We start from the raw sequence: 26187 nt of genomic DNA on the forward strand, positions 1-26187 counted from the left end.
TATTATTTCTCAACATAAATGTCTAGAGGGCCGAATTTATCTTGTAATGTTAATCAGAGCCATATATATTCCTGCAATAACTGTTCCTTTCCTTTTTGCGATCTAAAAACGAAAATGTCGAATTTCTACGCTCAACAGCAACAAAAAGGTAGTGCGTTGGATGCCTAGTGGCAGCAGCCATGCCCCCAGTAAGCTGAGAGCTTCAAAATTGCCTTTCAAAATTACCTTGAGCATTGCAAACGTATATGGAGTCGTAGGAGGTGCCTGCGTCACCCCTGCGTGCCTATGTACCCGGTGTGCAATTCGAAGTCGAAGACAGCACTTTGCCATGGGAATCCTCGAAGTGAGTTCGCGACTCCAAGACGCGACTCTGTGTCAAGGACGCAAACATTGCCGATGTAGATGCAAGAAGCAGTAATGGTACACGACGTTGGTACCAGAAGTTGGGTTTATTCTTCCAAAGTCTTTTGGTAGATGGACTACTTAAATAAAAGCATAAAGCATTATGCCTATATTGGTAAGACTCTGATCAACTCTAGTAAAGTTGATTTAGAAGACCCGCAGTAGAGTTGGTTTTTTATCGATAAAGCAAAAGCGCAAAGCGCATAATGTTGTGCAGAGCATGGAAATGTAAATGCTGTAGATGCTTAGTAATCTTTGCCAAGTAGCAATACTGGGCGAACTAATAATAGTGCTTTTCTCAAAAGTGGCCAAGGCAATGCGGGGTAATACATATTGCGCGTATTGCGGCTTTCAAGGGTCTCACGAAATAAAAGACCCAGTACTTTCCGAGACGATACTGAAAGCTTTGAACGCAAAGGTAAACGATTAATGAACCTCTCATGTTTATACCTTCCGACGCCGAAAAGGAGCGTGTTTACCGCGACGAGGCTTGCAGACGCGTTTTTACTCAGTTCAACAATTCAGCGCTGCGCAAGCGGAGGAAGATCAAAGAAGTTGTCACGTCCAAAAACTTATTTGTTTCCGGTCTTTCGGAGCCGCAGCTTATTGAGACGATACATTCCTTGTTGAAAGACGGGATATTTCAGTGGAATAGCACTGACAGAGCCCAAGTGATATTTCCCCAACTCTTCACTCCAGAGATTTCGAATCTTCAACAAACAAAAGACCATACTTTTCGAAACGCAGTCCCTGTGGACATGTCTGTAAACGCTGGACCACAAAATGAGCTTCTAATTTCTATGGATGGTAGTAAGCTCAATGCTTGACGAGCAGAATTTATATTAATGCTAAATAGGCTCTTGTTAACTGGCACCTACTCAGACCTCATCATCTCTGCTGGGAGGCAATATAATTTGCACAAATCCGTCATTTGTCCTCGCTCATCGGCTTTGAAGTTAGCCTGCAAGCACAACAAGACACCTATACCAACTATTGACTTGAAAGAAGAAGATGATGAGGCCGTTGACCGCCTCATTCAATATTTCTACCGTCTTAACTATGATACTCACAACGCCGTACCGATTGACGCTAAATCGTCCATCGCTCCCGTGCCTCCTTTTGACCGAACCGAAGAATCTGAAATCGCTAAACCATCTGATCTCCTCCTTCATGTTAGAGTTTATGCCCTTGCAGAGAAATATGTAATCGAGGGTCTCAAGGTCTTGGCACTAGAAAAATTTAAGGCAGCCGTTTCGCGCCACTGGGATACCGACAATTTCCATGAAGCAATCGAGGAAGCTTATTCTTCGACAATAGAGAGCGATAGGGGAATTCGAGATGCAATTATCAACGCTCTCTATGAGCATAGGCAGCGTTTGATTGCTAAAGACAGTATACAAGCCGTATTAAAACAAGTTAACTCATTGGCGGTTGAATATATCATGTACTCCGAAAAACGTAACCCCCCACAGCCTCAGGTTTCTTTCAGTGGGTGGCGTTAACAATTGTTAGTATAGACATAGCTACGCGTGGAATCAGTAAAGATAGTTATTATATATTACTCTATTTGTTGTTTTATTATTAACGTCCACTAAGAAGCTAATTACATAAATCCCTTCTGGGCAATAGGACGGCAGGAGCCGCTGGTTCAGAGTCCGCGTTCGCTACGTGTCAAGGGAACAAAGGAAAGTGTTTGGGTCAATCTGTATCTTGTGGGGCAGGGCCATAAGGGTTCGTGTCTTCCACTAGTGTCTGAAAGTCTTTGTATCCGTCGGGGCCTAGTAGATAGGTGAGGGGGGTGTTGCGTATCCGGAGGTCCTCTTTGGGGACATCCAGTAGGAAGTGTCGGACCATTCTGCACTCGACAAAATGGCCTTGCGTTCTTGGCTCACCGTACTTGCAGATGGGCCTGGTGTCGTGTCCGAATCTTTCGTGGTATTCGACGAAGTCTCGCATACAGCCGGTGAAGTATGGCCCTAGGTAGCTGTAGTTCCGGTGGTTTGGGGAGAGCATCTAATCGCCAGCGTCTGTAGTAAAGCCGTTGGTTCTCGTCCCAGTCTAGCTCCCGGAGCCGTCTCCTCTCGCTTCTAGTCCAACTTCTAATATGGGTTATTGTGGCAGTCTTGGAGGGTAGTGTCGGAAGTTCTGATCCTTCCTTTGCGAGTTTGTCTGCTGTTTCATTGCCGTGTATGTCCTTGCGCCCTGGGACCCAAGCCACTCTGGTGCGGATTCCTGGCTGGAGGTCTTTAGCGATTGTCCTGAGGCCCATGTAGGCTCCTTGTGAAGAGGCTGGTGTAAGGCCGAGGATGCCGTCCACGACCGCTGAGTTGTCTAGGAAGAGGATGACTTCTTCAATGTCCGGGTCGGATCGGATCCGTTCTTCGGCGAGGTTGATCCCCTCGAAGGCTCCGACTGCTTCTGCATCGTATACGTCTGCGTTCGGGAGGGCGCCCGTTGGACTTGGTCGTACGGGCCTTGGGAAACGTAATCGCTCCCCATCCTGTATTGCCGAGCTCATCTTGAGAGCCGTCTGAGTACGCGACGAGGGTAGGACAGCTCCATTGTTGTGGGCGAAGACTTACATATTACTATGAGAGACTACGATGTAATTTACAACATTGCCTTTAAATTATCTTTCTAAAGCAAAAGAGCACTGCTCATGCCGTGACAAATTAGAGCTTCCGAAAACCGGAGCCAGTAAATCCATTACTTGGGAATCTCTACCTGTAGCATATCGCATTGGCTGTTAAGAAGGTCGAGTGGTGCTAGAGGCTACTTCATCGTTCTCGTAAATTTCTTCTTCTCCCTTCGGAGGAGGGTAAAGAGGAGGGGGGGTTCTTTACCAAAACATCGTTGTAGTTACCATCACCGTTTTGCACAACAAGAGTAGAAATTCGACCCCGCGCCATGGCTATATTGCTTCGTCGAGCAGTTTAATTCGGCTGACAAACAGGCGGCGAATGCATTATTATTCTTGGTTTGTTGTGAGCTGGTTTTGGGAAATGCCAGCGCGAAACGGACGGGATTTCTTCGCTCTCGCTGATTCAAGCCCCTTTGTAATGCCACGCTGCAGTGAACGGTGCCCGCTTTGCCAAGCAGAAATAATGTTTAGATTTGCCAGGGCCATGATTGTCATCTTGATGAAATGGCAAGCATATCTCTCAGACATGTTTTTCCGGACAATCGATTATAATTTATCGATATATTTAGATATCAATTCCAGACAAAAGAAAAAGAAATAATAAAAGCCATCAACATCCAAGCCACAGCTTCAGGTCCGCCAATATAAGGAAAATGTTAGACATGAGATCTAACGATTGTTAGGTGTGCGATGCAACGCTGCACTTTCAAGTCCCAACCAAAAACGAGTCAAAATCGCCTGTAGCAATGAGGCTAATATGCTGCCGGCCGCTAAAAGTGGACCTAACGGGCAGTCTCGCCCACTTCGCACACGCGTCGAGCCCGTTCTACCAGCTGCCCCAGTATTTCGCAGTTTTTTCTTTCCTTCTTTTTCCGTCCCCTGACTCCCACCTCATGACTTTATTATTGTTGACTACCAGGCAGTATACTGTATCAATGAACGGCTTTCAATGCTTCATTACGTTGTTGGTCGTAATGAGATTTAGGGCTGCCCGCTGCCTCGTAGACCACCATTTTTGTTGAGGTTGGTTTCATCCTGATCATGGGGAGACCCAATCTTCGGCGGCGAGCCCCTATCGGCGAAAAGCTAGATGACATTGATCGTAATAGCCCGCCACGCGAGAGTTTGCGCGTCCCTTCCTCCGACTCGCTCGATGCCGGCTATCTCACCACTGTCCCGGATTCCAGATGTGCTCTACTTGTCAATGTTCTTCAAATCGCCCACAAGGATCACAAGATTCACAAGCTTAACAAGGATCCTGAGGAGACTAAAAGTCTCCCTAGCAAGAAATTTTCCACCAAAGGCCGCTGCATAATCACCATTTCCAGACTAAGACCCAACAAAACTCAACTTGCATATTGTGAGACTCAAGTTTGCGATGTTATCGCGTCCAACAATACCGCAGGTCCTCATCGAGTCATCTATATCGTCTTACCTAGGCCTTTCTTCATTTGCGAAGAAAATATTTTCATTAATCGAACGGCGGACGGTAACTTTGGCTTGCCAGAGCCCTACAGCCTCAGACTCGAGTTAGAAGCTTCATACAACCAATATTGGCCGCCATCAGGTGTGGATAACTGCGGCACCTCCGCACCCTCTCCCCCCCTCTTCTCGATTTACGGTGAAGAATCGGTCCTCTCAAACCAGTTCAACCAGATTTCCGGCAGGCATTTCTTATCTTCATTTACGATCACCCGCGAAGTCCTGGTTCCTACTGATTATACCATGGAAATTGACGTATGCTGGTCAACTGACCATACGCTTGTAGATGGCTTGTTCGCTCTCAGACCAGTTGTCGAGACAGGTAACGACGGCATAGCTATCTCCAAGGGTGCACAAACTTCTTCAAGGTTATCCAAACTTCGCGAGAGACATAGGCCGGATAGCTTGAGAGCCTTGAGCGACTCGAAAAAAAGGAAGCGGCATTCACAAATTAGTCATGTTGGGATAAATGAGGGTCGCGTTAGCTATCTCTTACCTTCTAATCAGCCGATTTGTCTTAATGATTACGGCTGTGTGGCGTGCGGGGCCACACACGGAACAATAGCATTATTGAGACGCCACTTGCAAGGCTCTCACCCTAATCATAGTTATTTGCTTGAGGTGTCAAGTCAAGGACCGCAATTTCGAGTTAACTATCGCTCCAAACCGATGTCATCTTACGAGCCATTTGTTATTAAATCATGTTCTTCTATCCAATCAGCGCAAATGCAGAGGCGGGGAAAGAAAAGTAAATATTTAGATTAAGAACAAAAAAGCCCTGCTCATGTGCGATAATAGCCCAGCGGACGAAGCCAAATCTTTTCTCGCAAGATCCGAAATTACCTTCCATTAAACGATTAGACTCAATAAATGCACTGGATGCACACACAGCTCGCATCGTTGAGCAATGCCATACACGCTATGTTCAAAAAGGCCACCTCCAGATGTCCTCCAAAACTCTACTGATATGTCATGATTAAACAGACTCCCGCGACCTAAAATCGAAGTCCGGCTTCGGCTTCTCCCACCAAGACGGCAATAAACATGATGATAAACAAAGCCGAACTTCTTTGGACATCAAGTTCTAGTTCTGAACATCAAATACTTGGCCCTTATTCTCGCTACTAGAGTTCAAGAGAAGCCAAAATATACGGATTCTACAACAAGCTTGATCCTATAATGGCAGTTTCTTTCAGATATAGACATGTTATATTTGGATCATGGACAGTAACACTGACTTTACAGTCGGTAAAGCTGCAGTGGCGGCTACCTTAGCTTCTTCTGGTTAGAAAAACCCATTCTTAATATCATGAGATTGTGACCAATCTAGTTCCCAGGTACGTTCGTTGGTTGCAAGTTGCATCATGAATTCTATAGGCCTTCGCGTATCTACGTCGACGGATCTAGGGCCGATCCTGACATCGCCGTGCAGACGAGCACCTTAACGGGCGGCTGGGGCTGGCAGCGCTGCCGTTAAATTATATAAATCAAATATGGTACTAAGATTTGATTGTTTGGTTCAAAAGCTATGATGAAATTCATCCTTTGATAAATTTGTCAAATTTCTTTCTGTATTTGATACTTCACGTTTGCTGAATAGCGGCCTTGGCTAGAAAGGACTGGCTGGGAGGCGTACAGGAGCAGGGATCGCGAATTACTTTCTGCTCTTATAGAAATGCCTTTCCATTTGCCGCAGAGACGGCCCTTTATCATTGCTTAAAGTGGTACGGTTGGTCTAGACTATGGCATAGTAAATCTAGCAAGCGATGAGAAAGAGATCTACCTAAGTTATAGCAGCGCACATGTCCAACATTACTATCAAATCACAACCACAGCCGGTGTAACTCTACAGCCAGTGAAGCAAAGACACTTCCTAAAATCCCATCTAGCTCGGCATATTCGGGTGCCCGTTGCGTTCCAGGTCGTCTGCTTTGTGTATAGCCTTTTATGTCGCTGTCATACCCGTCCGAGCTTTCGTTGCAATCAACTTCACTTCCGCCCCTCTCCCTAAAGACGTAGTTGGAGCCGACAATGCGGCCATTCTACGAGGCAAGGTGGTCATCCGATCGTATCCGGCATGTCATCCAGGAACATAGCAAGCGGTTATTGGGGCACAGGTTGAGCACCAGCAGTTGGCGACACATTGCGATTGCCATATCCAACAGATATCTGAGCATCAGGCATGACACGTCGTACACGGGCGAGAACGGTGAAGAAGAAGACGGAGTTGACGACGTGAGCGACGCCCGGGATTACCGACCACGCACACATCGCACGTGGCGGGCATGATATACGCACGCGAGATGCAGCAAGGGCTAGGCGGCACGGCGTTGATGCGGGGGAAGTACCGCGAGGTCAGCCGGGAATGGCATCAAATTTTCGATTTCGGCCAGGAAGGCACCAGCCGGGGCGGCGTACAGGGCGAGGCTATAGCCGCCGCGCATCGGCGGAGGCAGCGAAACAACTTCGAGAGCAGCCGACAGAGCGTGCAGTTGCGGAGATTAGAGGCATTGCGACAGGTCGATATATCAGCCATGTTGGAGTGCAATCAAGGGCAAAACAACAAGGTTCCGGCCGGGCCAGAGGGAAGCCATCAGCGCCGTCGTACGAGGAGAGAGTCCGATGGTGCAGATCACAGCGGCGGGGGGCGGGAAGAGCATGTCATTCATGTTGCCGGCGTATTATTCGCAGCAGGGCCGGACGATCGTGATTGTGCCGTAGGTTTGCGTTGCAGATAGATCCCTTATAAGACGCTGGTTCCGTTACCGTAAAATTCGAAACGGGTGTCGCGGGTTTCACTAGTTAAAGATTTTAGTTAACATCCATATTTAGCTAGGCTTGTACCTCCGCTCATGGCACAAGTACCGTCCAAGTACAATTTCAAGTAGTCTGTAACATAGTTGGAGAGCTAATTATAAATCCACTTGGGATCTTCTTTACGTTTACTCAACAGTCGCAGTCAGACCGTCAATAACCATATAAAACCTTTACGGTAAATGATCCTTATTTACTTTAATCGTTAATATTAAGCTTTTAATCTCGGGTTTTCTTTTGAGGCTCATGAGAGAGCACCTAGCTATTCAGGCATCACCGCTGCTCAAGTCTACTCCGTTGGGATAAGTATCCGACTGATGCGGGTTTGCTCTTCAGCTCCAAAAACTCTTCCGAGGGAGTAAACTCATCATCATCAGATCCGAACCCGTCCTCAGACCATGAATCTGCACTAAGAGGTGGAAAGAATATGGCAGGTGGCGGAAGCGGTACTGGTTCCAAGCGCCGGGTGCAACCTGACAGGTAATCGATCTTGATTGTCGACAAATTATCCATCGCCAGCAGTCGATCAACAGACGGACGAGGCGACGATGTTGACATAGTGGCCAACCCATTGGTGATGTTGTCCGTCGTCTCTTTGCGCAACTTATGCTGACCCCCGCTCCTCTGATTGACATATGCATCAATCTTCGATCGCCTAGTCGTAACCATCACCATGAAGTGATCCTCAGGTAGCACACCACCTAGACCACATGATTCAAGAGGATGAACTTCAAGTATTTGCTGTGCATCACTCCAGGGGAATTCCATGCTGAATTCGCTGGATTCATCGCCCGACTCGGTCACGAGCTCCGGCATGCCGGCCCCGTCGTTGACATCCTTTTTGGACATGGAGCCAAGGTCAAGATTAGTGTCGCTTAATGGTCGCCTATTCATGGAAGACCATGATCCCGGTCGGAAAGGCATCGGGCGGACGAACTGCATTTGGGGGACCAACCGTTCCCTATCGCCTGATAGCGTGTACGTCGTTGGCGAGATATCCCCTGGGTCTCCCGATAAGTCGGTACAAAACGGGGCACCGCTATAGTAAATGATAGTACCGTTGCGACGGTGTTTACGACGATTGGATGCACCAGAGCCGCTCTGGCCACATGAGTCTGTATTGCTTTCCTCGGTGGAACCGAAAAACGACAGCGTGCTCTCTTTCTTCGATGATTGTTCGTTAGGCGACTTCTGATGATGGAACAGAGGCTTGTAGTGGAAGTTCTCGGACGATGCCGAAACTTGTGGTCCAGGTTTGGAAGGGTTATAGTCTGAGCGACCCGTCTTTTTTCTCTTATGGTGGTCTCCTTTGGTGTTTTCCGTGTCATCCGTTTCTGGGCTCCATTGTGAAAGGTCGCCTGAGCTATCACTACTGGACTTGGTACCGTCTCTACCTCCGCGCCATCTTATTTTTCGACCGTCTGGTGATAGTTGGAATTTTGCGCTCAGGTCAACAACGGCATTGCGCACAAAATCCGGCGTCACATTCATTATATGTAGTTGCGCGATGTTGCAAAGGAGATTCAAATACACCCATCCTACTTCATCAGGGTGCACGTCATCGTTTGGTCGTTCTAGTGGTGTGGCTGTTGACTCCGGAGGAACAAGAACTAAACGTCTTATGTACTCCATATTCTCGGATGGTATTTGGGCGCGATCGGGGTCGAGATCTCTGGGCCTCGTAGGTCGCTGCTCTGGAGGCGGTGGCATACGTAGGGACGGATTTCTCCTTGAACCATTGCCACTACCACTTCCGTTGCCGTTGCCCTCTGGCTCGATCTGATCTTCATTAGAATTAGAAGCCGAGCCCATGTCCTGCGAATTGTTGTTCTTTCCCGTATGTCTAGATTGGTGTTCCTGTAAAAGAGTTCGGGCTTCGCGCATAGTTTCAGGTGCAGGATTGAGGTTAGCACTGGGATTGGCATTCACGTTTGGCTTTGGTTCCTGCACCATAGGCCGCTCGGGGGAAGGATCTACCGCCGTCGCCTGTGCTGATGGTGCGGTGGACACAGCAGGTGGTTGACAGAGCTGACTTCGACGGCCATACCTGCTACCAATCTTCCCTGTGAATATTCGCTCAAGACGCCGAACCACCAACTTCTTCTTTTGTTTGTTTGTCATGGAGATAAGACGGGGATACAGCCCCTCTGGGATGTTGCGTAAGTAGTTCTCTACTTTCTGTTCATTCGACTTGAACTGCGAGCCTCCCTGAGGTCTGTTCAACGAGGTTCCCGAGGAGCAAGCTCCAGTCGACATGGACGCGTAGGCTGAATCGATCGGTTGAGTATGAGATCCAGATGGTAGCGACGCATGCTTCGATTGTGATTTGGATCCTGTACCAGAGTACATCCGAGCGCGACTGGCATGCCTCGAAGATTTCTTGTTCCGCTGCAACGAGGATGTATCGGGCGAGTCTCCCAAAGTTGTTATAAATTCTCGAAGCGTCGCCTCTAGTTCGCGTTTTTCCATCTTCGGCAGTCCGTGTATCTTGATTTCAAAGAGCTTATCTTTTCGAAGAACATCAGGACCGCGCTGCTTATAGCGCTTCAAATCTTCCTTCAACTTCTGGATCTCCATGGTGAGATCATCGATAACGCTTCGGTAGTCATCGGCGCTGCTACTACGAGCTTTAGACTGACTTCGAGGCGGGGAAGATTGAAAATGAAAGGTCTTATCTTCGTTGGATGAGTCGGATTCTTTTTGAAAGAATGGCGAATCAACTGTGTTTGAGTACTTTGATATGTGACCTATTAAGCTACTGCTTAGGTACTCACCATTCATGGCACTGCTGTCGAAAGTAGCTGTCGGATTTTGGTTGGCTTGATTAAACCATTCCTCGGCATCACTCTGGCCAGTTTCATTACTCTCCTCCGATGAAAGCTCGGCCTGGTGATGATGAATTTTGGCTGCTCTGATTTGGCGGGACCGACCCGCGACTCGCTTTCGGGGAGGCATCACGAGCGAGCTGATGGTGTCGCAGCGTGATTGCCTTCTCCGGGGAAGTTCGTCGGGGAAGAGCGTGGCCTGTTGATGATAGAGGTGGTTTGTGAGGTATGTCCTCTGTTGGCTGCATGGTATTTCAATTTGAAGAGCTTCCAAGTTCGGCAAAAAATTCGATCAACCCCAAAAATGAATCATCCTCTAGTTACCGGACGAGATTCTTTCTCAGTTCGAATTGGTTAAAGAGTATGATTCTCAAGGGTCCGAAGTAAAGTGATGTCTGTGACATAGGTAGACGACACACTTCGTCATTCCCCTATGCGCTGTAGACGCATTGCTAACAGACCGACATTTACAAAATTGTGTACTTGTGAGACGAAAATTGGCTAATGAGATGGTAGAAGCCAGGTTATCGAACACAGGAGTGGCGTGTCATTTGCCGTGGCACCTTGGGCGATAGTTCGATCAAAATGGATAAGCAAAGAGGGCCGCCACAACTTCGGGCTACTCACCGCGGGAAAATCTCGAGTCTCGATAAAAGCGTCCGCTAGAAATAATATATAAGGGATATTGATTCTTGATGAAAGGAAATTAACAGGAATTAAACGGGGTAATAAATACGCCGGCTCGATGCAAAATTTTCGTGTATATCTTGAACTATGTAGCAAAAGGAAGAACAGCTCGAGTGCGCAGTAAGTGGCGAGAGTACTATGACACGAAGGCAGTTGTAGTCTTCTGTCGGAATTCAACACGAGCCGTAGACTTAGGCGCTGTGACCCTCTTGATCGCCGGAAATCGTGTACACCAGCTTTTGGGATAGAATGCCTGTGAATTCGTGTTTTTCCTCGGTTAGCTTAAGTCTAGCCCCTCGCGACTATTGGGTTCAAATGACAGAGTAGCCGAGAGGCGTATTCAGAACCAGCTCCGTCCCAGGGAGTCAAGAGGCCGTTACTGAGGGAAGTAGAAGCGAACGGAACAAGAAACGACGATGACCAGTCGGGTTGAAGGAAGCTCGTCGTCGAGAACAGCTTCGTAGGATATGGATGGGGCTAGGTGAGGTACAAGTATGATTTGCGATAATTGCCGTGGTGAGGCTGTCTGAAATCGTCTCGGAATTAAAGGAAAAGAGGGAGGGGCGTGTGCGTGTCAGCTGGGCAGGGGCAATCGCAGAAGCATCAACGCAAACCATGGACATCAGGGTCTTGTTTGGGAGCTAGCGAGCCCATGTCTCACTCTAGAGGGGTATTGCTAGCGAAAAGTTTCCATCAGATGCTCGTCCATGTATCAATACATAGTCAAAGATTCTTTAGTTATTTGAGTTTATTCACTTTTATGATGATTATCTTGCAGTAGTAACTGGTAACAATTATTTATTAATGTTTGTAGGATGAGAAGGTGTTGGAGTGAGATTGAAGCACGCGGTGTAGAACTGTAGGCCAATCGGACAGCAGCAAGAGGAATGACATGTGGTTTGTATATCCACAAGCCGTTCTAGTGATGGAGTCTTCAGCCTAGGAAGTCAGACAGATGACATTGATCCCTAGAATGCGGGCTGCAAGCCATACCATAGCGTTTGGTAGAGCTTCTGCTCCTTCTGCTGCTGCTGCATCACTTCCAGCCCGCCTGTCGGCCAGCTTGTGCCATGCTGACACACTCCGTTCTGCTCTGCCCGCTGAAGCCATCAACAGACACATCCAGCCCCCAGATCCCAGGGGGAGCAAAATGCGCAACAGTCCCGAGCGGCATCGCCTTGACGGACCATTTAATCCAAGCATTAGCGCTAATACGAGCGTGGCTGCGAATTAGGCGTCGATGTGTGGAAGAGAAATCATACATTAACAAGCGCCAAACCCGTCGCAATAGTAGTGCCCACAACTGGTTGCAGGTCAGGTAGCCCGATTCCAGAGCAGCTGGCTCCACCACTAGTTCTACCACCATCGTCGAGATATGAGAAGGTGTTCTGTACGAGAGTGCCTGTACTCCGTAACTTCCACTCGCTTCGACCGTTCCTGCACGGCAGAGTGAAGTAGCCTGGCTGCCACCTATGGGCCCAGCTTACCAGCACCTAACGGGGACGCAGGTCGCAAGGTTTAGTGGGTGTAGATCTTGGTTTTGGCTGGGCATCGAACAAAGTACCGCTGGCCAGGTCAGCCCTCGGAACTAATTTGATCCGAGATAATTGCCTGTACTGCAGCTGTACGAGTACGACTTTTCTCCTCCCAGCTCCTCATTGTACTTCGTATACAGCCTCTCATTTCGAGAGCACCTACTGACGTGAGCTAAATTTTCTCCGTATAGCTGTCATGTGGTCTAGAGCGAGCAGGATCCTGGCGTGCGTCGAGGCAAGTCGTCAGCCCGAACACGTGATCCAACGAAGCGCGCACCTCAACCGTTAGCACCATCTTAGACAGGGACCAGCCATTCAAAAGGCTACATTGTGGCGCGATTATGACGTACCTCTCCGACATGGAGAGAGTACAGAATTGCGCGCAATGATTTGTCAATGCGTCTAGACGGCCCTCTCGCAACGGCAAGGTGTGAGGGAGGGGCTGGTGTGCCTGGTGTGACCATACTGAAAGAGTTCAGTACTCCCTAGTAGTGTACTATTGGGACTTCTTTCCCCTTGGCTTCGGCATGACAGTGCTGATTTTAGCAAGTTTGTATGTATACTGCTGCGCGGCACGAATTGACAGCATTTAGCTGCGAGTCATGCGACTCGCGGAGTACTCCTCGAACAATTACCAGCGTCCACATAGTCCATCTACGGCTAATATTGTGCATTCCAATATCAACGTCTCGAAGAGACAGGAATCCCTTCTCATGGAGGCCCTTAGTTGATAGAACAGCAATTATATCACATATGCAGGTAAATGAGTGTTCAATCCAACCGAAGCCAGCAGTTTTCGCAAATCAAATCATGGTTCTTTCGGCGAATGTGAATAATTTTCCCTTCCAGGGCCAGTGGGAAGCTATCCCCATCTCGACTCCCTAGATCCGAAAGTTGTATTCTTTTTTTCAACCAAATCTCAGCTGCAGGGACCCCAAATAGCGGTCTTGATTACACACCACAACCACCGGAGTTAATGCTCCCGTCTACTACCTCGTTGATACCGCTGCCGAAACTAGTATTATAGCAACTTGGCGTGCTTCGATCTCCGCGATTTTTCTTGTGTTAGCGAGCTGTTTTTATTAATACCGTCCCATGAGAAGATAGAAGGATAAAGGAGAGCGCGCGTAAACAGGGAATAGCGATTAGTAGCGGCATATTCCCTTTGTAGGAGTCGGCTAGAAGCAGCTGAAGCTTGTTTGAGGATCTGCATATATTACCGAGACGCTAGAAAGATCGCCTGGAACAAATGAGGTTCACCAAGCGGCGCACAGCTCATACAAGTAATAATAGCAATAGTAATAGCCACAACGGCAGCAGCGTTAGCCGCGTGCCACGCTTAATTCTAACCTACATAGTAGGTACATGTATCAGTCGATGCCGCTGCCCTCGCTTCGTGATCCCAGGGCCCAACCACCACAGCGACTGGCTGTCAACGCTTCTCGTCTAGCAACGCTTCTGATTGCCAATTACAATGTGGGCGGCTTCCTCGCTGTTCTGTAACACCTGGAATGGGGCCCCGGCAGCAAGGCGCTCGACACCTAGCGGTCACTGCTAGCGCATTTCCAGAGCATAACTTTGTAGCGACCGATATGCAATCTGCAATAGTCTAATTAAAGCATACACAGATAGTTCAGTGGAGTTTGCCGAGCAATCCCAGGGATACGAAAGGTTAAACTCTATGCTTCAACAGCATAAATAACTATAGAGGCATAGGAATTTGGCTTCTACAAGAGCTTCGTTTACACCACAGCCGATCGTTCATAGCATTTCCTCAATCGCCTATTGCATGAGTTAGAGAAGTTAGCTTGTGGGTGGCTCGGAGCCCATTCCATCTCCTCTCGATCTGGATAGCTCAATAGGCACATAGTTCGAGATCCTAAGGCAGATCTACAGACGTTCTTTTACATAATATAAGTAGGTATAAAGAGTGTGCTACCCGGATAAGCAGTAAAAAGATCTAGTATTTAAAGACACACCTCCAATCCATATTTATGCCGCCGCCCCTGACATAAGGAGACGCAAAATGATATATATTTTATTAAACCGCCCAACAGGGCCATGCATCTATTGGCATTGCGGTTATCAAGTTAAATCAAGCTTTTATGAAGCGCTGTGCCTGTCTAGCAGAGTTTAGTTGTCCCTAACAAGTTATGTTAAAATAAGCTTCAGCCCAATAAAAATACATCCATCAGCAACTATCACTCTTAACTAAAAGCTTAGTTTGATACCATTACCAAGGGAGCAAATAGTGAAAAGTTTAGAAATATACTGTGGATTATTCTGGGATGAAGGGCATTTTGTGCTGCCCGTGATGCCCTAATCCATGCAGGCCTACGGTTTAGAAGGAAGACCTTGCCAATCTTGCTATAAGAGGAATCATTATACAACTCCTGGCAAACCATTTAGCACTTCTAAATACAATACAACAGGCAGGCTTTGCAGAATCACAAAAGCATGATGTTGCTGCCTCTTGTTCTGCCGTAATATCCTATGCGGATCCATACAAAATGGGATAAAGGGCACCCTATTCTACCTATTACTAGCGCGTCAATACTAGATTGACCAGGCCAGTCTGCGTCTAGGTGTCGGTCTTCCGGCACTGAGCTATTATACCTTGCCCGGATTGTCGCTAATTCATGCTCTAGGAAAAGTGATAAGTCGTGCTTGATTACCGGCTGGGATATTTCTTGAAGAATGAATTCTTGATATTTACCCTTAATTGCAGAAAAGCCGAGACGAATTGGAAGCTCTGGCCGGCTGGTGACGAAGGTTTTTAACCCCAAGCTTCTAGCACGGCCAAAGTGGTGAACAATAACTTTGACTTCATTCTCCAGATCACACTCATCTAGGGCATCAATAATTATGACCATAAATTCGGCTTTTCTAGTTTTTGGTAAAATCGCGGATAAAGGCCGCAATATAAGCTTGTCGAACTGCTCCTTTTAGTCCCTTGTCGCTAATAGTGGGGTCGGCATTAATGGCGTTCTTGAATAAGGAGCGATAGCGGGTTTCTTCGATGCTAGTTGAGCGGCTATTGTTGTGAAAAGCTTGGCTGAGCTCCCTCGGTCACCCTCGCCTCTTTTGAAGAAGAAGCTGGCGCCTAGATGGCCAGTGCTATCAAAAGACCGGGAGATAGTGCGGGAAATGGTTGACTTCCCAGTGCCCGCCATACCGTTCAGCCAGAAAATCGACTCAGTGTGCGAATTCTCGGCCCACTCTATTATTTGACTGAGGAGTTCAACTCGAGTATTTGGCAAGCAGGTTGGGTTTTGCTATTCGGCACGGGAGTCGAAGGAGGCTCCTACGGCACTAGGGAGTTTGTCGACGGAAATATTCTGGCTAATAGCATCTACCTTCTGGCTAATAGTATCCATCTTCTGATTGACTTCAAAGGTCTTATTTAGTACACTATTAATATCTTACGGAAGAGGACAATCACTAACCTGTAGCCAACAGGCTGCTGATCTTTTGCTCAGCCTCAACTTTATTAGAAGGGATTCGGATGAGAAGATCTTTTGCATACGCAGCCGCCGCCATTGCTGCATACCCTTGCCACTCTTCATTCTTGTGCGAGTCTGAGTAGTCGCAAATGCTACGAATGACCAGACAGGGAAAGTGGCTCATCACCCCTGCCGCCTCCATTTCAAAACACACAACATCCTTCTCCGCCGCAAGTCTGTCCCTTATTGTGGCGTCCTTCATTAACTGATTCGCCGAAGCGATTGTGCCATAGTGAATGGCAGGATTATCGTCGTTTTGTGTCCGTTCAGTTCTAGGTAGTAAGCTCGATGGATCATCACTGCAAACGGCTGCACAGCTTTTCCCGTCCACTAGATGGACAACTTCGCTTTTATATAGCCTGCCGCTACTTGGGTCTGGTCGCTTGTCGCCTGCCGCAGTCTTGATTTCTTATCGAGAATAGCGCTGATAGTCTCTTCGAGTCGATGGCCGTCTTCCATATACTGTGCCCTAAGTCCAGCCATTGCTGTTCTCAAGACCATTGGTGGCTGATCTAAAAACACAGTATGTGGAAGCTTCGATTCTGTATTATTTTACCAAATACACCTCCTCCCCCATTACGAGGAGCACTGACGACGATGTCGCCTAGACGGATGTCATGCTTCGTGCTTGGCGCACCGCCGCCGATGCCTACCATCAGACCGATTCTGATATTAGGAAAGCTATGCAGCATGTCTCTTGCGACAATTGCGGCGGAGGCCGTGCCGTACTTGCCGTCAAGCAACACGGCAATAACAACATTGTGTTTTCCAAACGTGCCCAATGTGTAATCGTTATTGTCATTCGGGGATACGTATTCGGGTCCGTCATGCTTCTCGTCAAGAAAAGCCCTTGCTCCCGTCAAGTCATAGAGAATACGATGTGACACTATGGTCCTCCTCGAATAAGAAACATATTTTACCGCACTCCTGGCCATTTTACCTATGAACCCCTTCAGCGACCTTGTCTGATGTTTCTTATTCCCATCCACCTTTTCATCCACTTCTTCTCAGCTTCGCTTTCGAGGTCTTTTTGGCACGGGTTCGATTTAATCCACTTGCGAACTTTCATCCTGGTAGCGTGCTTGTTATAGAACTCGCCCAACGCTTGGTTTAGATCTAAAATGGGGTTAGCTTCAGCGTCGATTTCGAGTGAATGAACACTGCGACCTGTGAGAGGTATGCCATGTGCTGGCTGAAGTGAAAACCTGGAGTTGTCCCACTCTTGGATCAGAATTAGGTGGTTGGGAATTGGAGTTCCTGGTTTGTATTTTGTCAATATCCGCACTCTGTGCGGGCATGAGTGAATGATTTACCTTCTGGGATAGTGTACACATATCGTTTCCCTGTTTTGCAGCTTACTTCCTTACCAGAGATATTCATCTCAATCCACGCGCGGGCAAACTTTTGCATGATAAAGTCGGTATACATGACTGCCCTGTTTGTTGCTGACCATACCTGTCAGCGATTTGCATCTAATGAAGGGTAAACGTACAATCGTTGCCATTCACGGCTGGATACACTAGGCCATCCTTGTACACAACAACCTCGTGGTCACGGTAAAACGCGTGCGCTGAACGGTAGTAGTTCTGTTCCGTGAGGTTCCGACTAGGGCGATAGTGGTGCAGAGTCGTAGGAAAAGAAGTAAATATTGCTTGAATCAGGGGTCGAGATCTTCGAAAGTTGCAGGAAGTACCAGAAGCCATGGCGTACCTTAGCAATATAATGAAAAGAGAATGAACACGCTGGAGGGGCGAGGCTAGTCAAGCTGTGGAGGGGCAAAGTTAATATGAAAAATAGACTGTGTGTAAAGTAAAGTTCAAATGGTGTCGCGGGTTTCTTAGTTAATTTAGTAACAAGGCGACGGCTATTTGTGACTTGTACCGGTCAAGTTTCTAATTGTACCCCGCAGGTTCTGTGGAGCACCGCAACAAAGCCAAGACACGGCCCCGCCCCGCCAGCACTGGCGGTATGTAGGGCGAACCCCCTGTGTTCCCCATTTCCTTTTCTTCTTTCCTCACCTCTCATGATAGTCGCCTAAAGAGGAAGGCGTCTTAGATAACGTTCCAAGCAGAGAACCATTGTGCATAGAGACAACGATATATATATTTTACAATCTTTTGTCCTGTCGCCATGGTTCTGTGAAAGAGCGTTTCGTTGCGGCGACGCACTCGCGCGAAACAAGCTGACACATAGCTATACATGCCGCCACGTATATTTTGCACTCTCGTGTATGCTTGTGCACGTTGCAAATGAGGGATATCATTGGGCAAAATGGGGTGGCAGCCATACAACTCTAACGCTGCCTGATCAGGCTGCATCATCAAGATGTCTAGGCCGCCTTCTTCTAGGTCTCTAATTCCTTCCTGGTATCTTGTAGTCGATTGTGTCGCAAATCTTGTTTCGCGTTGTAAGGTTTAGTCTCTTGAAACATTTTAATGGCAATGGATCTACACTTGCGCGAGATTACTGGCAACTACTTTGGCAATAATAACACAGTCCACCAAGGTGATGTTCATTACCACTCGCCTACTGATTTAAAATGCCTCACGAACTTAAGTACAACGGACCCTCGCCACGATAAAACTCGCAATGAGGCTACAAAGGGCGGGCTATTTAAAGATTCATATCGCTGGATCCTCAAGCATAGCGATTTCCGACAATGGCGCGACGACGAACGCAGCCGCCTGCTCTGGATCAAGGGCGATCCCGGCAAGGGCAAGACGATGTTGCTCCGCGGTATTGTGAATGAGTTAAGCTCCGGAACAAGACTGGACCAAAAAGCCAGCACACTGCTATCCTACTTTTATTGTCGGCCGCCGACGAGCGCATTAACAGCGCCACGGCTGTGCTGCGAGGCCTTATCTACCTGGTTGTGGAACAGCAGCCGCTGCTCATCTCCCACATATAAAAGAAATATAAACATGGGGGGAGGCGCTATTTCAGGATGTGAATGCACATAATCATGACGCACTTGACGAATGCGTGACCGACCTACCAAAGCTGCTTGACTTTATTAGTATGAAGTCCGCGCCCTTTTCCCGCGTTAAGTGGATAGTGTCTAGTCGCAACTGGCCAGATATTGAAGAGCGTCTTGATTCTGCCACCTAGCAAATCAGGCTGTGTCTAGAGCGCAACGAAAATCCATCTCCGCAGCCGTCAACGCGTATATCAAGCACCAAGTCGAACTATTATCGCAAAAGAGGAAATATGATGCTATAACAAAAGATGCTGTTCACCACCACTTGTCCTATAATTCTAATTATACCTTTCTCTGGGTATCCTTAGTCTGTGAGAATCTACAGAATATCTCATTGCAGAGTCCTCTCCGAACGTTGAACAAGTTTCCGCCTGGACTTGATTTTTTATATGAGAGGATGATAAATCAATTGCATGATTTAGAGGATAGCGATGCTAAGTTTTATTATCAGATCCTGGCGACCGTGTTGCTAGTGTATCGGCCTGTTACACTGGCCGAGCTTGGCACCCTTATCGAGTCCCCAGGCAATGATCCTGCAGATGCCGAGTTGATCGATGAGGCAATAGGACTTTGTGGCTCATTTCTCACTGTGCGAGACAGCCGGGTTTATGTTATCCACCAGTCAGCCAAGGACTATTTGAGTGACAAAGCAGCGCCTAGTATTTCCCCCTTTAACTCCGCCGACGTCCATGGTGTCATCTTCGCGCGGTCATTACAAGCTATGTCTGCCACGTTACGACGGAATATCTATAATCCATGCTCTCCTGGGACCTTAATTAGCGACATTAAGGCTCCATATTCAGATCCGCTAACCGCTGTGCAGTACTCCTGCGTCCATTGGGTCGAGCATTTCTGTTATGTATATAACAGTAATAGCCAATCTCAGGACCAGGTTGATCATAAGTGCCAGGCGGTCTTCTTACTCCTTCGGAAGTATTTCCTGTACTGGCTTGAGGCTTTGGGCCTTATGGGGCATATAGAAGATGGGGTTCTTTCCATGGCAAGGCTAGAGAATCTTCTGAGAGTAAGCCACTAGCGCTATCATAAGTGAAGCGAAACTGATCAGTATAGGTAAAATCACCGGACCGCCAGTCATCAGACTGCCAATTACTAGAACTTACACAAGACTTGCGGCCGGCAGAACTGTTTACTAATTAGGGACAGTGGACTCCAGGTATATACATCAGCGCTTACATTCAGTCCATCAAATAGCTTAATACGGGGAATATTTAAAGAGGAAGAACTTTAATGGCTAAAAGTAAACCCTATAGTGGAATATAATTGGGGCCCTTATATCCAAACACTTAAGGGCCATGGCGGTTCGGTCGAGTCAGTGGCCTTCTCAGCCGATGGCCGCTACATCGCCTCAGGGTCACACGATAAGACCATCAAGAGCTGGGATACAACAACAGGCAAAGAGCGACAAACACTTAGGGTTGACACCGCAATACATACAATATCCTTCGATGATACGGCCTCATACCTGCACACTAAAATCGATCTTATAAAATTGAGCGTAAAATATCGAACTGAAGCACAATCTACGATGGTAGCTCAAGTTCTGTCTTCAACTTCAGATCCGGCTCAGGATCAGAATCAACGCCGACCCATTGTTAATGATGCTGAGAAGGCAAACTATGTTAGGTATGGCCTTAGCACTAATAAATGTTGGATCACCTCGAATGGGCATAATATATTGTGGCTTCCGCCTGAATACCAGCCTTCCACGTCGGCCGTCTGGCATCAGGCACCACATTTTGCGTCGCCACAGGTGCCGTTAACAGACGTAGCTATAGCTCTGGGTAATCGTTCAGGGCGAGTGGTGGTATTTAGGATGTTGGGTTCGGGCCCATATTCCCTGTTATAAACTTTGAGACTGACATCTTTCTTTCTCTCTCCCTTTGAAGCTTTTCCTGAGATAGTGATATCTACTTAATCTCAAATTTCTCCTATATTAGAAAGCAAAATTGGTGAAACTATATGTGGTATGTTTTATGTCAGTGATACATGATGAACAGGTATTCATATATATACTATTTTTCTTCAATGAGTGCTCACTTTACAAATCGTTCGTTAACATCCGCCTTTGCCAATCTCGCTTGGCCCAATTCTCCAAGCATGCGCTATGATTAGCGTAGCTCTGTTATCACAGGCTAGTTTTTCGCGCAAACCAGTTAGCCTACGCCTTATAGAGCGTAAGCCAGTTCGCATATTCACAAGATCGCTTACGCAGGGTTTTACATGCCGATATGCTCTGCTAAGTGGCCTCTGAAGGTTAGCGAACGCCTTATTACACATGGAGATTGGCTTTTTAGCTTAACCCTAAGCCAAGGAGCTCCTACGCTAATAATGGCACATCAGCTTAGTAACTTACTCAGGAGTTGATCTACCATCCACAGAAATAGCCGCCCATAATTGCTGTATATAGATCATGACGCAATATCACTTAGTTTGAATAGCTTTCCTACATATCGTTCTTGTGCTACATACACATTTACTACAAACTTATCTGAAGCTTAGTCATTTAGTTTTATTTATGTTTATGTTATTTTCTATTTTGCTGCATTAGAAGACCGCCGTTGATGGCCTTCACAATCCTCTTATTCACAACCAACTAGAGACCGTTTTCCTACAAAGTTGGAGTAGAGTCATGTATCAGTAGAATAGGATACAATTGGATAACCTGCTTTAGTCCATAGCTCGAATGGACTCATTTGCTTATTACACATTATCCATATTTCAATTAAGGAGCGATATTGCGTCTCTTCTATACATAAACAAATTATCTTTTGTTCAAGCCTGATGATTTGTTTAGAGTGCTTGAGAGAATTAGGTATCCTGAAACTATCTAACGCATGTCATGCCCTAAATAGGCGCCAGAATGAAAGAGTCAGGCCGAAAATTCCCACGCCAATACGGACAAGCATTATCTTCTATAGCTCTACTGACGTCTGCGAGGATTTTACCGCAATTGACGAGGGTATCAGGTTCATTAACTGATTGGGTAAGATCCCGTAGGACGCCAATTAAATATTCTGAGAACCGACCAAGAGGATATAATTCATCGTCATGGCCTGCAAATAAGATTCCGTAACGTGCCCAATCATTATCACGTAAATGCTAGATGTCTTCACTGTTTTCTTCGGCAAGTCCTGCCCAATAGCAGTCAAGTATCACCAAGACATCTGACAAAAGGTTCGGGATACCAAGTGCGGTAGACAGCCAACTCTGTAGGTCTAAGCTGTCATGACTGTTAAATGCTTGCAGTTAGTTCAGTTCAGTATCAACACAGTGGGATAGTTAAGCATACGGAGGCGAATAGGATACGGCCACCTTATCCACGAAGCCCGCCGGCGCTGCCGGCCAAGGACGGGTTGTGCCAATGTAGTATAAGATTTGTAAATCCGAGTGATGTTTTCAGGGTCGTGCCAGGGAAAATGATCGACAGGGCTGTATTTTGGCGCAAGACAAATGCTTTCGACTTGGTAATGATAAAGTCTGCTGATCTTTTGACCTAACGAATATCGTAAGCATACAACTCAGATGGAGCAAACGCTCTTTTAGAACGAACCAGACTATCTACTCTGTCGATCTCCCAATAGAGCAGTGTAACAAGTACACGGTGGTAATTTCCTGTTACAGGATGCCGAAATGAAGGAGTTGCTATTGCTGTTCCTCGCTTAATAACGTGACTAGGTTTAGGCTAGGTCAAACACTTACCCTGTCTCTGGCAAAGCTCCGCGGTCCCCTGATTGAGTTGCTTCCGAGGTCCTATTTGTGCTAAGACTGCCTTAGCATAGGCTGCTGCCATGGCTGCGGCATATGGCTGCCATTCTTTGTTTTTATGCTCATCTCCATAGTCAGACACGCCGCGAATAACACCAACTGGGAGACGACTCATCATGCCAGCTGCCTCCATCTCAAGCCCAATAAGATTATACTTATCTCTAAGCTCATTTCGCTTAGTGGAATTCTTTATAAGCTTATCCCAGAACCAATTGGCCCATACCAAACTCGTGTCCGCTTCTTATCTTTCGGCATTCTCTCTCTGCAAGCTTAATTGCTCCTGTCTGATCCGTCTCGTAATAGCGATCAGCATCTTGACCGGGGTCGTTAAATGTTCCATTAGCGTGTTCCTGGTCTTTCATCTTGTTGTAGTATGGAAGAAACAAGGCTAAATCATTAGGGGCATCGCGCTTGATGGTCCCTATAGCCGACATAACAATGGCTTCAGTCCTGGGCATGGCATAGCCGCGACGTAAAAGCTGGAATCTCTCTGTGGTCTCTCGGCCCAAGTCATAGGCAATCAGTCCGGTACCGTCACTATCAGGAGGCAGAGCCACTAAAACGTCGCCAAGTCGGATGTCGCGAGGCGAAGGGCCATGCAGAGTTGGGAGGCCAGCGGCGATACCTACAAGCAGACCAAACCAAAGATTAGGGAAGAATTTCTTCACTTGGCTAGCAAGGGCGGCAGCAGAGCCAATGCCATATTCTTGGCCAGCAGGTAGGGTAGCAATAATAACATTATGCCCACAGATATCACCAGGGACGAAAACGTAGTCATCACCACGTTGCAGAGAGAATCGCCCATGATGCTTATTGTCAAGCATGTGTGTGGCTGCAATGGCCTCAATTTCGAGTGGCGCAATCCATGCGATGGTATAGTGTTGGGGATAGCTCACCCATGGAATTAACTGATACTTTGTCCACAGGGATAGAACTCTATGGCGTACAGAACAACGTGAAACAGAGATACAATAAGAGGAGGCTGAATATAGATGGATCTTATCTTCCGCCATGGAACGAAGGTGCCACGGCTGAGCATAATATTCGCCTGAGTTAAGCTTCTCTGACGGACAAAAAGATGTGTGACCCGTACCTCCGGCAATACATCGGGTAAGGTAGCCAATTAGGATGAGAAGATTCTCTCTCAATAGAGTACGTACCTTCAGTGAGGTGAGACTGTAGCCATAGGGAAGCATTCTCACCAAGTACTGTGAGACTTGCGATGGTGATAACCATGGAACGACTTACTATATAAGAATGTTCATTACACTCATTAGATAGAATTTAGATAGTCAGTCATTAACAGCATAACTAAGATAGCAATTCAGATTGGTTATTCATAACCTTGCTAGCTACGTGACTACACTGCTCATCAGATCCCTCGCATCTCTCTGCCAACATAAACCGACGCCTTGGTTTATAATTGGGAACCTACCCTATACCAAAGTACGATAGTATAGGTCAGGACGTCACACATGGCTATTGAGCAGCCTACATGACGCAGGCAGGAAATAGCGAACGGATTAGATAGAAGCTTTAGCGGTGACTTGAGAAGCTCCAAACCGCGATACGCAGGTATTGTCGAGTTTGAAGCCGTCGACAAATTTTGCTATAGGCATTTATTATTGTTATTATTATTACAGTAAAAGGCGATACATGTATTTTCAGCTAATCTACGCGAATTCATAAAACTTAGAACAGTGGCTAAAGGAAAAAAAGAATGTAGCGGTATAATCAAAAAGCTTATTTTAAATAGCTTTTATATGGGCTGTGTGCTGCGTTACAGGGTTGTTGTGGCTGTAGAGCTGATTTTGTGCAATATTGGCTTTGGCTGAGTTTGGCGCGTTTGATATCAGCTCCCTTCTCAACCAGCAGCTTAACAATAGCCTCATGGCCATTCACAACAGCCCATGATAGCGGCGTCCGGCCATCTTCATCCTTCGCCTCTATATCAGCTCCCTTCTCAACCAGCAGCTTAACAGTAGCCTCATGGCTATTCACAGCGGCCCATAATAGCGGCGTCCGACCATATCCACTCTTCACCTCTATATCAGCTCCCTTCTTAACTAGCAGCTTAACAGTAGCCTCATGGCCATTCACAGCAGCCCATAATAGCGACGTCCGGCCATATCCATCCTTCGCCTCTATATCAGCTCCCTTCTCAACCAGCAGCTTAACAATAGCGCGATGGCCATAGTACGATGCTATTATAAGATCTGTAAGGTTCCCAGTAGGGCTTCGATATGTAGACCGCTGATAAATTTTAAACCATGCTGAGTAGCTCTTCGAACTAGGATCACAGATTCCTAGGGTCAAAGGTATGATAGTGGCGTCATCGATAATATGAGCTTCGCGGAAATGAGCGCCCCAATTTTCAGAGGAGTACATTAAAAAGGCGTGGCTATCGGTTAAATAGCTGCTTTTCCTATCCGCATCTATAGTAGGGCTACTACTAGAATTAAACAAGTTTAGATAGAGGACGCAGAGCTCCGCGAGAATATTATGTGCTTGGCGAATAGTAATAGAGTTTTCCCAGTGTAGCACCGATGGGATAGCTGTAGGAGATGCCAGATCTGCGAGGAGAAATTCGCGAGCAGTTTGGTGGAGAAAGTAAACCTTGCCATGGTAGATCGAGATAAACAATCCACACCAAGACCTTAGGCGTGACATAAAGTCGCTTTCGTCCTCTAAATCGAGATCATGAAAAGTTTGTGTTGTGCCATCTTGTGTTGTGTCGTCTATATCCATAGCAATGTTCATTTCCAAAAGTGTTAGTGGTCGACTGGCAGCCAAGATGATACCCAAGGCTTTCCGAACTTGTTTATCTTCCTTAGACTTATTTAGGATTTGCTCATATGCCTCGTTAATACTCCTTGGAAGCGTATTAATGATAGGCTTGATTCCTTTTAGTGTTTTCTTAAAGTTTTCTTTCTCTAGGTAGTCAAATATAAGATATACCCAGAGATAGGTGCGGTGAGAAGTCTTCCGTAATCTTGTCTCCAAGTAGTCCTTGATATGGGATGGAAGCCTTTTCTTCGCTGATAGCTGGTTGACGCGATGCGTGATGACATGGTTTACGTCCTGACTAATAGCTTCTGACTCTTCCTCTCCCGGTATTCGGATATTTGGAAAAGATTTAAATAGGCCGTGGAATTGTGAGGTAATTTGCTCATATGGGCGACATGTGAGAACATATTTTAGCTTGCTATCGCTTAACTGATCGCTGTGGAATTGGCTCTCCACATTCCGCATCAAGCCCGCAAACTCAGATTCGGCACATTCATCTAAGGCATCGAAAACGATGATTATAGGTCCTGCCTCGGGATCTCTTATAGCACCCCGTAATATCTTCCAGAGCGACTCTGTAGAGTTTATTAAACCTTGCCCATCTGTGCGGAATTGCGGCATGGCATGTTTAATTAGGGGCGGCTTTTGAGAGAAGAGCTGGTGGAGTACTGCACAAAGTGCTTGACGGGAGGTGTTTTGGTCCTGATCTTTGAAAAAGAAGTAGCAGGTAGTTGCTGATCGTGGCAGG

The 26187-nt window shown here is 46.9% G+C and overlaps 6 protein-coding genes across 6 annotated transcripts; 2 read left to right on the forward strand and 4 right to left on the reverse strand.

Annotated features, from left to right (window-relative positions):
* Positions 1-2100: 2100 nt before the first annotated feature.
* Positions 2101-2920, reverse strand: TGAM01_v210883 (hypothetical protein; the record flags this gene model as incomplete). The annotated part of the gene is made up of 2 exons (XM_018810787.1): positions 2101-2311; positions 2361-2920. The coding sequence occupies 2 exons, from the start codon at positions 2918-2920 to the stop codon at positions 2101-2103; spliced, it is 771 nt and encodes a 256-aa protein (XP_018655989.1).
* A 1164-nt stretch (positions 2921-4084) lies between these two features.
* TGAM01_v210884 (hypothetical protein) lies at positions 4085-4920 on the forward strand (the record flags this gene model as incomplete). The annotated part of the gene is made up of 2 exons (XM_018810788.1): positions 4085-4780; positions 4894-4920. 2 exons carry the CDS (start codon positions 4085-4087, stop codon positions 4918-4920), a joined length of 723 nt encoding a protein of 240 aa, XP_018655990.1.
* A 2692-nt stretch (positions 4921-7612) lies between these two features.
* On the reverse strand, positions 7613-10294 carry TGAM01_v210885 (frequency clock protein; the record flags this gene model as incomplete). The annotated part of the gene is made up of 1 exon (XM_018810789.1): positions 7613-10294. One exon carries the CDS (start codon positions 10292-10294, stop codon positions 7613-7615), a length of 2682 nt encoding a protein of 893 aa, XP_018655991.1.
* A 5340-nt stretch (positions 10295-15634) lies between these two features.
* On the forward strand, positions 15635-15853 carry TGAM01_v210886 (hypothetical protein; the record flags this gene model as incomplete). The annotated part of the gene is made up of 2 exons (XM_024550906.1): positions 15635-15782; positions 15846-15853. Coding segments are annotated over 2 exons (156 nt in total), but the record flags the coding sequence as incomplete, so codon positions are not given.
* A 988-nt stretch (positions 15854-16841) lies between these two features.
* Positions 16842-17592, reverse strand: TGAM01_v210887 (hypothetical protein; the record flags this gene model as incomplete). The annotated part of the gene is made up of 3 exons (XM_018810790.2): positions 16842-17146; positions 17203-17334; positions 17382-17592. The coding sequence occupies 3 exons, from the start codon at positions 17590-17592 to the stop codon at positions 16842-16844; spliced, it is 648 nt and encodes a 215-aa protein (XP_018655992.2).
* Positions 17593-22849: 5257 nt separating this feature from the next.
* On the reverse strand, positions 22850-23665 carry TGAM01_v210888 (hypothetical protein; the record flags this gene model as incomplete). The annotated part of the gene is made up of 1 exon (XM_024550907.1): positions 22850-23665. One exon carries the CDS (start codon positions 23663-23665, stop codon positions 22850-22852), a length of 816 nt encoding a protein of 271 aa, XP_024404352.1.
* Between the last annotated feature and the right edge of the window lie 2522 nt (positions 23666-26187).

This window comes from Trichoderma gamsii (genome assembly GCF_001481775.2).
Source record: "Trichoderma gamsii strain T6085 chromosome Unknown Scaffold_76.2, whole genome shotgun sequence".
Taxonomy (NCBI): Eukaryota; Fungi; Ascomycota; class Sordariomycetes; order Hypocreales; family Hypocreaceae; genus Trichoderma; species Trichoderma gamsii.